General features: G+C 38.4%; 2 protein-coding genes across 2 annotated transcripts; both read right to left on the reverse strand.

Moving 5' to 3' along the window:
- Positions 1-3408: 3408 nt before the first annotated feature.
- On the reverse strand, positions 3409-8948 carry prpf31 (pre-mRNA processing factor 31). Its single transcript, XM_022756511.1, has 14 exons — positions 8810-8948; positions 7460-7675; positions 7306-7366; positions 7032-7115; positions 6844-6941; positions 6472-6578; positions 6128-6297; positions 5805-5962; positions 5621-5710; positions 5162-5289; positions 4710-4782; positions 4018-4146; positions 3817-3915; positions 3409-3723 (listed from the first exon to the last, which is right to left on the reverse strand). Exons 2-14 carry the CDS (start codon positions 7673-7675, stop codon positions 3610-3612), a joined length of 1527 nt encoding a protein of 508 aa, XP_022612232.1. The 5' UTR covers positions 8810-8948; the 3' UTR covers positions 3409-3609.
- A 1739-nt stretch (positions 8949-10687) lies between these two features.
- lmtk3 (lemur tyrosine kinase 3) lies at positions 10688-17200 on the reverse strand. The gene is made up of 6 exons (XM_022756492.1): positions 15701-17200; positions 15447-15607; positions 14782-14912; positions 13640-13974; positions 13468-13552; positions 10688-11573 (listed from the first exon to the last, which is right to left on the reverse strand). The coding sequence occupies exons 1-6, from the start codon at positions 17183-17185 to the stop codon at positions 11440-11442; spliced, it is 2331 nt and encodes a 776-aa protein (XP_022612213.1). The 5' UTR covers positions 17186-17200; the 3' UTR covers positions 10688-11439.
- Positions 17201-18630: the final 1430 nt, after the last annotated feature.

Here is an 18630-nt window from a genome sequence, read left to right on the forward strand (position 1 = left end):
AAAAAAGTCATAGTATAGTAAGGCATAAAAAGTCATAAAAAAGTCATAGTATAGTAAGGCATAAAAAGTCATAAAAAAGTCATAGTACAGTAAGGCAAAAAAAGTCATAGTATAGTAAGGCATAAAAAGTCATAAAAAAGTCATAGTATAGTAAGGCATAAAAAGTCATAGTATAGTAAGGCATAAAAAGTCATGAAAAAGTCATAGTATAGTAAGGCATGAAAAAGTCATAGTATAGTAAGGCATAAAAAGTCATAAAAAAGTCATAGTATAGTAAGGCAAAAAAAGTCATAAAAAAGTCATACTATAGTAAGGCAAAAAAAGTCATAGTATAGTAAGGCATAAAATGTCATTAAAAACGTCATAGTATAGTAAGGCATAAAAAGTCATAAAAAAGTCATAGTATAGTAAGGCATAAAATGTCATAGTATAGTAAGGCATAAAAAGTCATAGTATAGTAAGGCATAAAAAGTCAAAAAGATCATCGTTTTGTAAGGCAAAAAAAGTTATAAAAAAGTCATAGTATAGTAAGGCATAAAAAGTCATAAAAAAGTCATAGTATAGTAAGGCATAAAACGTCATAAAAACGTCAGAATAGTAAGGCATAAAAAGTCATAAAAAAGTCATAGTATAGCAAGGCAAAAAAAGTCATAGTATAGTAAGGCATAAAAAGTCATAGTATAGTAAGGCAACAAAAAGTCATAAAAACAACATAGTAAATAAAGTAAGGCATAAAAAGTCATAAAAACGTCATAGTACAGTAAGGCATAAAAAGTCATTGTATAGTAAGGCCTAAAAAGTCATAGTATCGTAAGGTACAAAAAGTCATAAAAATGTCATAGTATAGTAAGGCATAAAAAGTCATAAAATCTTCATAGTATAGTAAGGTATAAAAAGTCATAAAAACGACAGTATAGTTAGGCATAAAAAGTTATAAAACCGACATAGTATAGTAAGGCATGAAAGGTCATCGTATAGTAACGCATAAAAAGTCATGAAAAAGGTTATAGTATAATAAGGCATAAAAAGTCATAGTATAGTAACGAATAAAAAGTCATAAGAACGTCATAGTATAGTAAGGCATAAAAAGTCAAAAACTTCATAGTATAGTAAGGCATAAAAAGTCATAAAAACGACATAGTATAGTGAGGCATAAAAAGTCATAGTATAGTAAGGCATAAAAAGTCATAAAAACGACATAGTATACTAAGGCATAAAAAGTCATAAAAACAACATAGCATAGTAAGGCATAAAAAGTCATAAAAACATCATAGTATAGTAAGGCACAAAAAGTGATAAAAAACATAGTATAATAAGGCATAAAAACGTCATAGTACAGTAAGGTATTCAACGTCATAGTAAAGTGAGGCATATAAAAGCCAAAAAACCTAGTATAGTAAGGAATAAAAAGTGATTAAAAAAACATCATCATATAATAAGGCATAAAAAGTCAAAAACCTCATTGTATAGTAAGGCAGAAAAAGTTGCCTTTTTGTTACTTATTATACCATGAGTTATTTATACATTACTATACTGACATTTTTGACTTTTTTATGCCATACTATAATATGGTGTTTTTGTGTGCCTTTTCATGCCTTATTATACTATGTTTTTTTGCCTTTTTATGCCTCATATTATGTTTTTTTGCCCTACTATATCATGTTGTTTTTATGCCTTACTATACTATGACGTTTTTATGACTCTTTATGCCTCACTATACAATATTTATGATTTTTTTATGTCTTTCTATACTATGAAATTTGTGTTTTTATGCCTTACTTTTTGACTCTTAATTCCTCACTACAGGCATGAAAATTCATAAAATGTCATAGTATAGGAAGGCGTAAAAAGTCATAAAAATATTGTATAGTCAGGCATAAAAAGTTGTGACGTTTTTATGACTTTTCATGACTTACTATACTATGATTTTATGCCCCACTATACTATGACATTCTTATCCCCTAATATTATATTTTACGCCTTACTATACTATGATGTTATGACTTACAGTACTTATACTACTACAATACTATGGTGTCTTATGAGATTTCCTATGCGTTATTATACTGACATTTTATGCTTTACTATACTATGCCTTTTTTTTTGCCTCACTATACTGTGACGTTTTTATGAGGAGTAGGAGCACTGCTGGAGCCCTACAAAATGACCTCATGCAGGTTACTGGTGTGCATGTTTATGACCACACTGTCAGAAACATGAGAGCAGGTTCACACTGAGCCCGTGACAAGTGTAAAAGTCTGGAAACGCTGTGGTGAACGTTATGCTGCTTGTAACATCATCCAGCATGACCGGTTTGGCATTGGGTCAATGATGGTCTGGGGAGGCATATCCTTGGAGGGTTGCACAGACCTCCATGTCATAGCCAACGGTACCCTGACTGCTGGTGCAGCGTGCCCTGGGTGCCTCCTGGTGCAAGACAATGCCCAGCCTCATGTAGCCAGAGTGTGTAGGCAGTCCCTGGATGACGAAGGCATTGATGCCATTGACTGGCCCTCACGTTCCCCTGACCTATTCCAATTGAGCACCTATAGAACATTATATATTGGTGCATCCAACGCCACCAAATACTGCTACAGACTGTCCAGGAGCTCACTGATGCCCTGATCCAGGTCTGGGAGGAGATCCCCAGGACATAGTGTGAAATACTGAAAATGCAACTTTATTAAAAGATGCTTATTAAAATTCTATATATGTTTGTATATGATTTTCTTAATAAATCTTATCCATAAATGTCTATCTTTATGTCTTGTCTTATCTTTATATTTACATATATAATGAACATATACCGACGCTTTGGGATGGATATATATATTTATGTAACATAAGTTTATAATATAAAAATGACATACTAAAATACGTTTCTATTAGCTAGACATATATAATATTGTTCCAATTTCTAAAAAGGTTTCACATGTAATTTTTACATATATAGGCTATACTGTATACACATGATTTTACTTCATATGTACATATATGGAAATTCAACACATGTACATTACATTTCCATATGGGCATTTCTGAATATAAATTCAGATCTTATATGTTAAACGGTTTGGTTGACGGCATTAAAACATCATTGTCTTTGTTTTGGAAGAGTGGGGGGTTGTTGCGTCTCTACCAATGTTGAGACCAAACCTACACCCTTCACCAAATCAAATTTTGCTTAAGGCCCCACAAAGGCTTGGGCCGTCTCTGTCCAGACCTGAGAGAGAGGTGGTGAAATAGTATGACCAACCTCAAGTCAATGGGTTATTTGATGTGTGTGGTTATTTGTAGAAAATGGATATCAAGAGCATCAGTAAAATGGCTACAACACAAACTTGCTTCAAAATGTTTCCTCTCAAAAAAACAAAACAAAACAAAAAACCAACTACTTGACACTTCATAAAATGTTCACATATTTTATTAAAAAGAAAAAACAAAACAAATTAAAAACTAATACAGGACAAAGCACAATGTCAGACAAACTTGAAAATATACCAACACTTTGCAGTGTTGAGTGCAACTGTCCTCGTGTGGCATGAACGTGTGTGTGTGTGTGTGTGTGTGTGTGTGTGTGTGTTTGTGTGTGTGTGTATATGTGTGTTTTCACATCTTAGCTTCCTTCTTGACTTTCAGGAACTCTGCCATGTTAGAGAAATATTTCTGGTTGGCTTCAGCCACCTTCTTCTCTGCAGCCTGTGGGTTCACGATCTCCAGCCCCTGAGGACGAGAGCAGAACAGTTGTTTGCAAACATAAACCTGCACAGTTCTCAGGGGACATTTAATAAAAAGAGGATGTTTACTTGTTGTTACCTGTAGAGGAGTGAATGCTACACTGGAGCTGGTTCCTGAGGAACGATCTCTGACGGTTGACTTTCCTCCATATGTCATGCTCTGCTTCTGCAGCGTCCTCTGTTGTTTAACAAAACACAAATTACACGCACATTAGAAATCAAGAAAAATATTATGTCACATGCCTCTGGTGGAGTTCAAAGTCATAATAAACGCATTTACCTGGAGAGATTTGGAGATTCTGGCCTTGGTGGCCTCATTGACCTGAGCCTGCCTGACACGTCCGCTACCACTCTTCCCCAGCTGACCCAGACTGAAGCCCAGATCCTCCTGATATGCATCATCTTCAATCTGCAATAATACATCAGAAATAAACTGAAAATATCTTCTCTTGTCAAGAATGCAGTAAGATCAAAGATCATAAAACAGATTTCCAAAGAAAATCATCTCATTGCAAGCAATCAGGCATACACATACTGACTATTTTCACATTAAGATCTATTGCATCTCTGCAGTGTTTCAGAATGTATCCTCTCTGAGGGGAAAGTGATGAGGACAAGAAAAACTGAAAACATTAAACCTCATTTTGCTTAAACTGGCTTTGGCATAAACATTAGAGTTTAAATTTCAATTCTAATTCTTGGCTGAATTATTTAAGCAAACTGTGTTTGAATATTTAGATGTTCTGGAAACAGAGGGTATCTAATGTGATCAGTGTGTGTTTCTTTATATTTGATGTGTAATTTTTTGGAATACTTTGGAACACATTTTGTCTTCATGAAAAGCACTTCCCTTGAGTACGAGATGTAATATTAGACTAATATGTTACAGTTAGACAAAAATGAAAAATATTATTGCTTGAAATATAACAGAGTTAAATAGAATTAAAGGGAGCAGAGAAAATATCCTCTAACCTCCGCAAAGGTCATCCTGTTGGCATGTTTCCTGATCTCAGTCAGCCCAAGACGCTCCTTCATCTTTCGATACCTTCAGAAAAAGAGACAAGAGCAGTGGAGAACATATTTCTTTTACATTTATAGTTGATGGTGATATTCTAAACATGGCTATGCCAGTTATGCAAGCCTCTTGTTGTCTTCCAACATGTTGCTCTCTCTGTGCTTTGTTTTACTTCCCTGTGTTAAGTTGTTACACAATGTTTGATTTCATTTTGTTCTGGAAATGAATGTTGGTCAGTTCAATCTCTGTATCCTCCTTCTAATCAAGCATTTATATTTACTTGTGGTGAAAGGCTCCATAAATTAATTCATTTGTACTCCGAGCAACTCCCTACTGTACTCTTTTCTTTAAATAATGGCCTGTCTGGCAGGGCAAGTCAATGTTTTTAAGCAGCTGACAGGTTGTGTACCTCCTTCCTCCTCTCTTCTTCCTCTGTCCATCCAGTGGGGCCGGCAGCGGTTTGACCTGCTTCACTGGAGGAGGCTCCTGCCATTTATCAAACTTCCTCTCTATCTCTTCCTTTAGATCATAGCCAACCTGAGGAAACAAAAGATTTAAAAAAGGTCAATGCCACAAGGCAGAACCAATTAAGATTTTTCATTATTGCTGCAAGCAAAAAAAAAAAAACAAAACAAAAACAAAAACATTTAAGCACTTTATTGTTAGACTTTATTTATAGGTGTCCCCCATGTGCATGTCTGTAAGGAGATATATAAATTATAAAATATTCTATAATTTATATATCTAAATACATACGTTCAATCTGTGTGTATGTATAGTAGATTTATTTTGTAGCCCTTGTTAGTATCTATACACTACTTATCAGAGATTCAGCATTAATATGTATGTGCTCTTTATGAGCAGTCACCTTGCCATCTGAACTCTCATGGAAACTGTCCACTCGGGCAGCCAAAGTGCATTTTGCAGCCACCAGACGAGCTGCTTTCCTCCTGAGGTCCTGAAGACAAAAATGGCAGAAAGCTGTTAGCTAAGAGAAACACTGCAATGCAGGGGTATCTACTGTATGTTTTTTATGTACATATATAGCTCACAGGTGGTAGTGTCTGCACAACATCACAGTGGTAGATGAAGCCAGTGTGGGGAAGCAGTGACGTGCTGCTGAAGCCAGACAGGGTTCTCCTCTGAGCTCCCAGCAGCATTAAGTTACATGCCGGCATCTTTGAGAGATTGGTGAGGCCCCCAGCAATACCTGAAGAGAGAAGAGAAACCAGAGAGAGGAAGAGGGCATGGAAATAAGAACAGATTGACAGTGATAACAGAAATATCTTTAATTGTGAACACCATCTACAGTTGTAACCTCAGTGTGCAATGCTGCAGGAAGTGTATTAAAAGTGAATCTTTTGGCATCTCTCACCCATGATCTTTGCAGCTGTTGACGCTCCAACAATGATGGACAGATTTGGGGCAATGAATGACATTCTGGACTCTACATATTCATATATCCTGTGTTTAGACTGGTTTAGCTCCAGGGCCATGTCACATGCCTCCTCCAATTGCTTCAGTTCATCCTCACTTAGCAGTGACCTACAACCATGAAAATACACACAAAATAAACTTTCAGTGCACACTTTGCAACTGTCAAGAGAGTTATATAATCATCAAAAGTATTGCCAAGCAGCAACTGTGTCCCTCCGCTCTGACAGTGAGGATGTTGAAGCTGAATTAATTGAACATGGAGTAACGTGGCATAGGACTCACCCCTGTGTGGTTGAGGCTGTGACGCTGACAACCATAATAGTGGCGTTGGTGAGGATTTGCTGAAGAGTTTCATTGTTCTTGCATTTCTCCAGATTGTTCCCCAGTTCCTTATTAAGAAACACAAAACCGAGAATACATGATGCTGGATAACAGGGACAACATTTTCAACCTGTTCTACCCAAAGAAAAGAAAAACGAAGATGGTCTTTGCATAAATGATCTTCTGAGGGTGTAGCAGGTGTGGGCCTTTATATTTGAAACTATTGTAGGAAAAAAATGGTTGAATTCCCACACACTGTCAGCAGTACTGATAGGCTTCTTATTCTCATTCTGAAATGGGGTTTTCATGTACAAGCTGAATAACACGTCTCACCTTGACTGTGCGAATGTAATCTAAAGAATCTGGCACCAGCGACTCGAGCTCTGGAAACCTCTTTGAATATTTATCCCTTGTAAACTTGTGGATGATATCTGAAAATAAGGCGGAAAGACAAGTTATACAGAACAGAACGAAATCCTTAACTCTTTAAATGTATTACCAAGCAGGAACAGCAAACTCACTGAGCTCATTGTCGATCTCTACTGTGAGGTTATTGGCGGCTACAATCAGTCTGTATTCTGGGTCAGCTTCAACTGGACCTGAGACTAAAAGGAAACAGAAAAATCATCACATAAATTTTTTTTAAAAAAAAATCACATGCACAAACATAAAACTTGAATTAAGTGAAGAACTTGTAAAACATAACACAAATTGTCAACTTTACAATGTAAAACATGTAATTATATAATAAAGGAATGACAAAGTGCTACTGAAGAGGTAATGGGTTACACTCACCCTCTGAGTTCTTGCGCTGCTTTCCAATATAATCTGAAATTTTGTCAATGATTTCTGAAAACTGAACACACAGCATAGTTATACCGGGATGCCCAGACCTGGCATATTATTGCCAATATCAACTTGTGTAAAGCCTTTATAGGGGAGAACTCACTTGTTTGCTATTGCGAAGCTTGGCAATGGACGTAACACTCTCAGCTTTACTGTAGTCCACCTCCATCTCTTCTGGGATGTCTTCCAGCCCTCCCTCTGTCCTTCCCTCAGTCGCCTCTCCATCACTCTCCCCCTCCTCTCCCTCTGGATACAGACCATCCTCCCCCTCATCTCCAGCCTCCTCCAGGTCAGCCAGGAGCTCGTCCGCCAGAGACATCTGCCATCAGCACCAGAAAGTGACTGAACTAATATAAGATCAACTAACAAAACTGCACATCTAACATTTCTGAACATAGCACAGTGACAAAAAAAGACATTGTCCTGTCCACATTACTAATCTGCTGTTACAGATCACAAAGTTACATAAAAGCATCAAAGCACTGTCATTCCACATTATTCATAATGTGCTTAGTCCAAAATATTGTTCTATGTAATTTTGTCACGAAGCTTCAGCACTCAGAGTTACCTCCACCAACAGTGAAAGCAGCAATTCTTTGAGCAAAAGAAGTAGAAAATGATTAATATTTTTATCATAATTTTAGCCTTTTATCAAATATAAAACATTAACAGCATTGGTTGATCAGGAGGTTTGGTTATATGGATATAAAGATTATCAAAAGGCAAAAGTCAGAAAAAACATTTAACTTATATTTTATCAAATTTTTATTACTTTTATGTGATACTTGGTACTTTCATCTCTTTGAGCCTCTAAAATCGTTTAAATGAAACAATCGATATTATTTTTGTTTGCAGTTTGCACTGCTCACAACTAACGCCATAACCTACGATGTGAGGGTCACAAGTACACACTGACGAAACAAAAAAAAGGTTTACTTGTAGCACCTTCACAACTCCAAACACCTGCCCACTTTTCTCTACTTCAATTCAGTATAATTTTTTTTTATTTTTTTTATAAAGAAGCAACTTTAAGACGTCGCTCTGTGCTCTTGCTATTTGAGAAGGCTACGTTTCATTTTTGTAATCTCACCACATAAATATTATTCAATGAACAAGCAAAAATAATCAACTATTAATGGGAGTGTTACTCATTTAGTTAGTTGGAGCCTTGGACACCTTTTCTCTGGCTTAATTCATGTGCATGCAAATGGGAGTTTTTTTTTAAATAGCTGGAGTTAACACTAATAACTTCAAAATATTATGGCCCTTTTAAGCCTCTTAAACGACTTTAACAAATGTAACAGATGATACATCATGAAAAAAACGAAAACCGCACACTTAATTGTCAAATACAGTGTCTGTGACGTTGGAAGCACTGGCTTATGTTAGCTAGTTAGCGTTAGCAAACGTTGGCTGGACGTTGGTAAAGCGCTTTCTAAGTAAGTTAACTTACCTCGAGGGTCGACTACAGGAACAAAACAAAAGATATCTTATGAGAGTTTAAGTGTCTTCTGTTCAAATGTTGGCCGGCTCGTTATACAGACTTCTTCCTCCTCAGTCTGTGTATGTACTGTTGTGTCGTACAGTTTGTCGCAGACTAAATACCTAACAACTTTCGCACGGCTTTCTGGGAAATGGAGTCAAAACGCTGCACAAACGAAAAGCCCCCGGATACCCGGGGGATTCACAGATTGAATGATTACAGTTATCTCAGTAGCAAAACAGATGACACCAGTTGTCTCTTTACATGTTGGATGGGTATGAAATATGGCCTATTTGCAATGTATCTTCATCATCCAACCATAAGAGATGAAAATGTGTTGACAAGACAGAATTGAAGAAAAGAGGAGGAAAGGAGAGCAGAGGTGGCACAGATGTAAGAGAATAAGATATGCATTTGATATTTTTACATCTTCAGCTTATGATCAGAAATATTAAAACTCTTTGTTTTATATTTTCTTTGAATGGACGAAATTTCCAGGGATAGATGAGTGGAGCTGAGAGAGTGAAAGAAGAAGAAAAGAGATGGAAAGGAGAACAGAGTAATCAGGGGTAGATAGATCAAATAAAACACTGTATGATAATATTACAGTACATGTTCATTTTGTTTGTCCTATGATGATATTCTTTCAAGAAATTTAATTGAGTAAATGTCCTTCGTTTGCCCTAATATTCAGTTCAGAGAAGTGAAGACATTTACTTGGCCTTGTTGTGGGTCCATGTCTGCTTAGTTAGAGCAGCACATATTATTATGGTCTGGATTTAAAAGAAGATTTGTCATCTAAACATTAAATCTGTGAATTGTACTCTGGCATAGTGTAACAGATTAGTGATGCTGTTTATGCCAAATTCATTCCCCACCTATGTCATGTAAATTCAAAATAGTAACACCAAACAGGTTGTGCCTCTTTGTACATGGCAGTAGTGAAAATTAGTTATTGTCAAAATTTGTTGTGTTGTGGTTTCAGAATGATGGAGAAAGAGAACAGTTAGATTCAAAATATGACACAGGCTCTGGAGGATTTTTTTTCCTGGGCAACTATCACGTTTTCACCAAATGATTTACAAATGACTTGATACAGTAAATAGTACATGTAGCAGCTGTGACTGTGGAAAAAATTCCACAGGGGGAATATAGACTGAAGTTGGGGCTAACCCCCGAATGTTTACTATGTCTGGCTCCACCCCTGGTCATAAATACAGCACTTTACGATTACAAAACAATACGATTTATTGTCATGAAACAGTTCAATAAGAGGTTCACATTTTGTAGTTTTTATTTCCCCTTGTTTTATACATTATCCCTTGAAAACCATTCTTTAAACAATACAGGTTTTAAACCAACATTTAAACAGACTAAACAAATGGACTAGTTGGACCTCGACTGCATGATGGACTGTTATTAGTAGAAAATGGCATAAATTAACAGATACACAAACAAATGGAGTTATTTACTGATGAAAGGCTTCGATTTTTCATGCTAAGCTACATTAACTGTCATTAAACAAGGTAAAAGAATGACAAGACAGCTAAAAATTCATAGACATTGGAAAATAATGAAACATTACAGGACATAGTTCCATACAGATTGGCATATATTAACAAGTAAAATTATACAAAATACTTTTTTAGCAATTAAGACGTTTGGGAAAATATTTTGATTTATTTGTTATGAAGATCTTAGATAAGATATAACCTAGATGCATTCTGTCCCAAACAAATTATACCTAAGTTTATATATGTTAATTGCACAAAAGCAGATAAATAAATTGATTAAAAATAATTAAACAAATAAATAAATAATAAAAATAAATAAAATATTGCATGGAAACTGGCTTTACATAAATGAATAAAAATAAATAAATAAATATAATAAATAATGTGAGAGAAAGCTTTATAGAACTAAAAGTATTAAGAAACATAGCTTGTTTCATTTTCCGTGCAGTCTAAGAATACATCTAAAAGTAAACAGCTCTAAAATGATATTGTATACACTTGTATTATGATATTTGTACAAATGTAAATGAGTATTCTCAAATACAGGAGTCAAGCAATTTCTGTTCCAAACTGCTGCCTACAAGAACAACTGACTGCAATGGACAACTTCTTTAATAAAGAGAGGACTGGAATCCAAGCATTTACATAGACAGATGAATGACTAAAGAAAGTGCATTCCCCGCACATCTGGGGAATAATACAACAGAATGAAGCAGAAAAAGAGAAGGTAAGCTGGTACACAGCAAGACTCCCACTGCATAGCTGTCAAATCTGTTTCAGATTTTACAAAGCTCCAGGCTCGTCTTCTCCTAGCATATGCTGCCTTTTCCAAAGACTTCTTGTAGCCGAAGGCTATGAATAAACTCTGTAAACAATGGCAGGCAGGAGCACAACAGCTCCTGTCATACAAAATCCTGTCGCTGGTAAAACCTGGAATGTGTCCAGCTTTTAGAACGGGAGTCTCATTCTTTCAGTTGCCTATTCAATAAAAAAATAGCCTTTGGGTCAATGGCTGGTTGTCGGGGTTAATTCACTGACTAGTCCAAGAGGGTTCAGCTCTAAAGGTTCCCATGATGACACGTAACGTCACACCAGGTGGGGGTCGTCAGCAGGGCTGACAGTGAAGCGTGATGACATCACTGGATTGGCACCCACAGGCGACCTCGGTTTGATTGATAAATCCTCTTTCCTTTTTGATTCTTTGCTTTTGATGTTCGGCCCTGATGGAGAGAAAAACAAAATCAAACACTTCCACAACTGCCTCATCACTGCGACCATGGAGTTGATTACTTAACGGGCCTACTGGGCACAGGCCTAGGGGCCCAAAGGGTCAAGGGGCCCATGGGCAAGAGACAGTTAAAAGGAAACTCCACTTTTTGTGGCTCCAGAGGCAGGTCTGTTAAGTCTGATAAACTGCCTCAAGTGATGTCACTTGAGTCAGCGTCCATTGGGTCTGAAGACTACAAGTTTGAAAATGAAAAAAATCTGTGGGTGTCAGTTAGAAAAAAAGTGATGTTACCGGACCTCTGAAGCCTCTTCATCTCTGCTTGAGGTTACATTAACCACTACTAACATAACACACCTGAATCTCTGACGAACTGTCGGCAGTTGCATTGAATTGTGGGTAATGAAGGCAAAACAATGCATGGGACAAAAAAGACAATATATTTGGTTCTGCTGCTGAATCAATTTTTATCTTTTTTTTTCCAACTGTCCATCAACCACAACAATAATTTTATACAAGCTAAATTGGTTTTCTTTTAACATTCTTGTTGGAAAGTCACAAAGCTTTCATTAAATACAATATCATTAGTAAAGCAATTTAAATCATAATCAAATCTCCAGTAAAAACTGAAGCTCGTCTGCAGTTTTTAAACCAACCTGAGAATTCTGGTTCGATTGCAAAAGCTACAAACAATGTTGTTTTGTGTCTCTGACAGTCTGAGTTGTACTACTATGTATGTTGGGTGGGGGGCCTTTTACATGTCTGTGCTCAGGGGCCCATTGTCTCATAATCAATCCATGACAGGGACAAACAATAAGACATTAGTGCCAAACCAAATACAGGGCAGAAAATAAACCAATAATCTATATCTATTAATATAATCGAGCTGAAGCAAAGAAAGATGGTTTTCAGTTAAAAATAACAATTTTTCAAAGGGAACACAGCCTCTTCTTTTGAGACTTTGAAGTCTCAACTCTTAAGGCTACGAAAGATCATGAAAGCATCTAATTTTGGCGTTTCTACATTACTGTATGTGCAGAGCCCAAAGGATATACTGAGTCCAAACTCTCATTATACTGTGAAATGAGATGGAGAGTGGAAGTCAAGAGAGCAAATGAAAATGTGTTGGGAAACACAGCTTAGGCTTGCATTGTTGATCATAGGATTTATGTCCCTGCTCAGTGCCACATGTCACAGAGTCGAGGGGGATAATTATAGAAGATTAATTCTGGCTGCATATTTGGAGAGATGGTTGAACTGAGGGTTTTCCATTTCAGTGAATTGGGATGAGTTAGAGGCTGTCAGATTTTATTACGTCACTCTGCAGCTCAAGGTGGAGACTGACTGATAATACATGTATAGAAGGAAACATATTTCAGACTAATGTGCATTATCTTTACAGTCTAACAAGACTAAGAATCTACAGCCATGCAAGTGGCTCTGTGATGCTGCACTCAAGCACAGCAGAGCTTTAAGCTAAATGCTCACATGCTCACAGTGACAATGTTAACATGCTGATGTTTAGCAGATACAATGTTTACTATATTCACATCTTAGTTTAGCATGTTAGCATGCTACCATGGGGTAATTACCTCTGAACACCAAGTATAGCTGAGGCTGATGGCAGTCTCATTAATGCAGGTATTTGGTCATAAACCAAAGTGTTTGACAAAATGAAATTTTGGCCTGATAATGGTGGTAGAGGAAAAGTCAGGAGATCACCAAAGTGGGTAGGATTCATCTTCTGGGGACTGTGGATGTCTGTACAAAATTTTATGGAAATCCGTAGTTGTTGAGATCTTTCAGTCTGGACCAAAGTAACGAATTGCCGGTCCTGTCACCTCATCATTCTGCATGTGATCATAAACATGAGATCTTTACGAACTTACCATGCAAATCCAACTTGGTGCTTTTGACAGACACTGAGGCTGGACTAGTGGGTGCTGAATTGCTCAACTCATTTGTTGGAGTTTCCTGTTACGATGAAACAAAAAAAGTCAGGCCCTCTTTTATAAAATCTAATATGATCTGTTAGTTATGTAGGAAACATATGAGACATACCTGATCAAAAAGATATATTGTGACATCATCAAAAAAGGACACGTTTCGTCCTCTGTCCCTTTCTCTGTCCATCGGTTCCTTGGGAGACTTCAGCAGACTCCTCAGCCCGACACGTTTGTCCACGTCTGTTTCTGTGACAACAATCACCCTCCGGAAGCTTTCGTCCTCCTGCTCATCCTCCTCCTCATCGTCAGGGTCGCTCCCTGATGACAGGCCTCGCCGCCTTCCAATCCGATTTCCGATCGCACCATCCCCAAATCCTCCTTTCCCGGTGGGGGTGAGGGGGAGAGTCAGAGCAAGAGGAGGGAGGGCGAGGGACAGACGAGCTAGTTTTGCTGCGAAAATGAGAGAAGGGAAGAGATGTTAAACATGAGGAAAACCTGACAACAGTCCTAAATCTCACCTAACTGGAGGTAAGCATCAGTCCTACAAATTAGATTGGTAAATACTTATTTTGAATTAGAAAACATTCAGTTTTCATTCTAAGGTACAAAGTAAATTCAGTAAAATACGGTCATGTTTCATCAATAACAAGTATTATCACTATTACCTTTATTAATTTGTTTCCTAGGCAAAAGGTGTAACTGACATCCACTATTTTTTAACTCTCTTTCTATTTCTGTTTCTATTTGGATTGAGGATATTTACTTAATTATGCATGTATTTATTTGAGTTTTTCCAAAATAATTTTTCTTTGTTTGCATTGTTTTAATTTGTTCTGTGTCCTGTATTTTAAAAACTCAATGAAAATAGTGTTCTTGTTTCTCTATTATTAAAACCTTTTTTGTTCAAGTCTGTTTCCCCCTTAAATAGAGTATCCCACAATGATGCCATCCATGACTGGGGTAAGACCTTAATTTAGCTTAATCTTAGGTTGTAGTTAGGCATTGCGGAAATTACTGGCTCTGGCTGGGACAAAGAATGAGCTCAGGTTATCATAAGAAGAAGCCCAAATCAATGGAGAAACAAACTTTGACACAATTAAAAACCAAAAAAAGCTTGAGGAGGAATAATTGACTTTACTTTCTACTACTCTTAAAAAAAAACAACTGAGATGTACTATAGATGTTCATCCATCAGACATATGACTTCTCCATATATAATAAAAAGCAATATTATCAATACATGCAGTATGAAGGTACCTTTCATGGCCTGGTTTGCAGTGGGCTGAGGTGTAACCTCAGGTTGTTCAATCACAGTGAGCGGCTCAGCTTTAGTTTCATCAGTCTCGATGTGGGGCTGAATGCTGGGGACAAGTTCCTGATCCTCTAGGCTGCAGCAGCAAAAGAAGCAAAGATTCATTTGTTAAAACTTGAACATTAAAAGGTCAGTTCACCAAAAATACAAAAAAAATAAACAAACTGTTTTACGAGGGAAGTGAACGGAAATTCATTTTCAAAAAATAACATTAAAAATACAAAAATGTCTTGTCTTTCCAGAAACAGTCTACGTTTTACTCTAGATAATAAACAGACATCAACGTCTCTCTACAGAACAAAGCAGTCCCCATCAAAACTTGCAAACTTGCAGTTTGTTCTGCAGATGTTTTTTTTGTGTTTATGTTTAATATCTAAAGCTCTATAGATGTTTTGTCTTTCATCTGGTGCACAACAGGTATCATCTTGTACATGCAAAAATATCATTTTTCAGGACTCAAAGGCTCCATAAGTTACAGCAAGTAAGTAAGAAAATATGTATATTTATATATTTGTTTTGTTTTGGTTTTGTCATTTGGATGAACCATACATTTAAACATAAACTCTGACATTAGTCAGATCAGATCTCAGAACTTAAACCTTCTTCTTACCTCTCATCCTCTTTTTGTTCTTTCACAGTGACCAGTTCACTGCTCTCTGTGATCTGTTCCCCCCAGGGCCGGAGCATTACGGAGTCTTTAACAGTCGCTCCCCAAAGCACATTTGTTTTCACATTTTCACTGAGAGAGAACTGCAGCCTCTCCTCACACACCTGAAGCAACAAAACAAAACAATAAAGAGGGGTGAATACAGTCAGAAAGGTAACATAATAAGCACTGTTTACCCAAAAGAAAACACTGCTCGCCTGCATCATGAGGCCATTCTTCGTTGTCATCTTCGAGAGAGATCCCTGGTCTTTGACATCACATGTTTGGCCTGATGACCTCAGTATATTATACCTCTCCTCTTGAGGTGACAGTCTTTCTTGGGAATCCAGGATCATGGGTGGTGCAGACTCCCCTAGTTTATCAGAGTTATCAGAGATCCCGTCCTCCTTCACATCCACCCTGCTCCCCTCAGGAGTACAGGAGCCACATACCTCCCTACCGGTATCACCCTCACCGGCGCTGCTACCTCTCTGATCAGGTGTTTTCTTCAAAGACTCCAGGAGGTCTAGGTTCCCCAAGAAAAGCTCACCCAGAGTGTCCTCCTCATCTCCAGATATGCAGCACAGTTGCTCCAGTTTTTCAAAATCCTCCAGGGGCTCCTCATCTAAATCTTTCCACTCAGAAATCAATAATTCTGGGAGACTGTTGAGGGGAGCTTGGGGTGAAGATGGGGTGGCAGATGATGTTTTCTGGGACAGGTTACTATGTTCATCCTGACTTTCACTGTTGGACGTGAGGTTGCTCTCATCATGCAGCGTTATATGCACAGAGGGGAGGTTCAGATTGACTGAGATTCCTTTACTCTGAGTTGTAGCAGGTGGCGATTCTTGCTGGGGAGGCTCTGAGACATCTGTGTTGTGAGCTGAGGAAATATACAGCTCCGTCTCAGGGCTAGTAATAAAGTCATCTAGATTAATGTGACTTGACTCCTCTGCCTCAATAACAGATAGCGGCGGACTAGGAAAAGAGTCGTCTAAACTCTCCAGTTTATCATCTTGCAGATCAAGGTCTATGCTCGGTGGAGGACTTGGAAAATCTACTGAGCTGAAATTGTCTACCTGTGGATCTATTTCCTCCTGTATATCAAGGTCACTGGGACAAGAGATTGGATTTGATGGAAGAGACATGTCTCTGTAATCTTCCTCTACGTTCATAATGCTAATGCTTTCTTCTATGTATTGCCCAGAAAGCCACGGCCTCCTTTCAGCCTCTGAATCTAAGCCTGATTCGACATTTTCCAGGTCTGAAAAGTTCACATGAGGAGCTTCGGTGATGCAAATGGATATATTTGCATCATTTGTGTGACTGATGCAGTTTTCTAAATCAGAGCCCATTTCTTTGTCACCATGTTCAGCTGATGTCTGCTCCTCCTTTTGGATCTTGCAGAGGTGATTCTGAGGCCATCTGTTAAAATTTTGATTCTCCTCTGTCTCTGTGGAGTCTAGCCGAGCTTCCCCGTCCCTGGCTGTCTCAGTGCATGATGAAATCTGCCTCTCTCCTTCATCCAAGGTCTCCTGCTCTGGGATTTCTATATTCTCCACTTCAATATCTGTAATTTGTCTTTTCCGGTCTTTGTTAAAACACTCAACTTCTAGATTCTCAATGTTTTCCTCCTGTTGTATGTGTGACACTTGAGCAGCCTGTTGGTTGTCAGTGTCTTTACTGTCCCACTTTTCCTTCATGCTGAGATTAGCAGTTAGTCCTTGTGTTTCATTGTTCCATGTTTCTTCACAACCCTCCAGGACGGCAGGGTGAGGTTCACTTGCAGCAAGTTCATCATTTTCTTCAGTCTCCCAAAACTCCTGACCCACAACAAGCCTCTCGCCCACCTCCCAGGCCTTATTACTGAACCCAGAGAAAAATTCAGATCTGAGGTCAATATCTTGGCACCTCTTCTCTGGAGAGGCCCACTGGTCATTTTCATCAGGCCACAAGCGCAAGTCTCTTGATTGTGAAAAACGGTGGCAGTCAAACTCTCCTCTAACCACACCAGATCCTGGTCTTTCTTCATCCTCCTCCAGAGCGCTCCATAACTCTTTAGTTTTCACATCCAGCCCCTCGCAGGAGTCTTTATCCACATTGTTACCAGAGTCCATCCCCCTTGCTGCTCCTCTCAGGGGTGACTTTTCCTTCATGGCGTTACTCATCTCTGCAGCAGCCAGCTGGTTCTCTGTCTCTGTTGTGATCTTACTGTCCTCACTGCTGTCTGAACAGCAGAGGTTTCTCAGGCCCAGCTCATTGTGGTCTAGACCAGACCTGTCCTCATGTCTCTCAGGCTCTTCAACACCCCCCTGAGCCCAAGAGGAACCCGTCAGACCACTCACTTTATCATTGACGGACTGCCCATCATCACCTGGCTCGACTACTGACGGCGTTTCATCTACGAGTGTGGCATTACTGGTTTGAATGCCGTACAGTTTCGATAATCTGGACTCTCCGTTGGTAACTTTGGATGGTGCCACTGTTTCTACAGTGTCATTTTCACATTTGAGGGAAGTCAGTGCAGAGAGATTGATATCTGTCTCTTTAACACTTGTGTAATCTGTGACGCTTGGTTTTAGCACACAGTCTTTTGACTCAGTGTCAGATACAGCCTTGATCAAAATATTTGCGTCATCAAAGCTCTTGGAATGTAGATTTAAGTCATTATCTGCAGACTCCTGGTATCTGCAATCTGTTATCTGAGAGATGATGCCATCTGTGTAGTGGTTGTCTATCGAGTATCCACCGCTGTGTGGAAGCCCTTTCAGTGGCTCATCATCTAATGCAGAGAACACCTTATCAATCAAGTCAACACAGTCTTTGGCCTGGGGATCATCGCTCAGCAGTGTTGACTTTTTACTTTCGTTGTGGAAGATGCCCGAATCGTCTCTCTGTGTTGACTCCAGCCCTTTGCTTAGAATATCTTTGTCATCACCTAAATGAGAGATGTCATTTTCAGAAGCATTTTGATATGTTACACCCTCCGCTTCACACATCACGACAGTTTCTCCAATTTCTCCAATCTTTTTATCCAACATCTGTATACTATTTTTTAAAGGGCTCTTTTCCCCCAGCTCTCCCTCTTCCTCAGTTTTTTCTTCAATCCCTGTCAGTATTCCCCGATCCCCTCCTCGAACGCTGCTCG

Source organism: Seriola dumerili, unplaced genomic scaffold, assembly GCF_002260705.1.
Source record: "Seriola dumerili isolate Sdu_G_001 unplaced genomic scaffold, Sdu_1.0 BDQW01000258.1, whole genome shotgun sequence".
Classification (NCBI taxonomy): domain Eukaryota; kingdom Metazoa; phylum Chordata; class Actinopteri; order Carangiformes; family Carangidae; genus Seriola; species Seriola dumerili.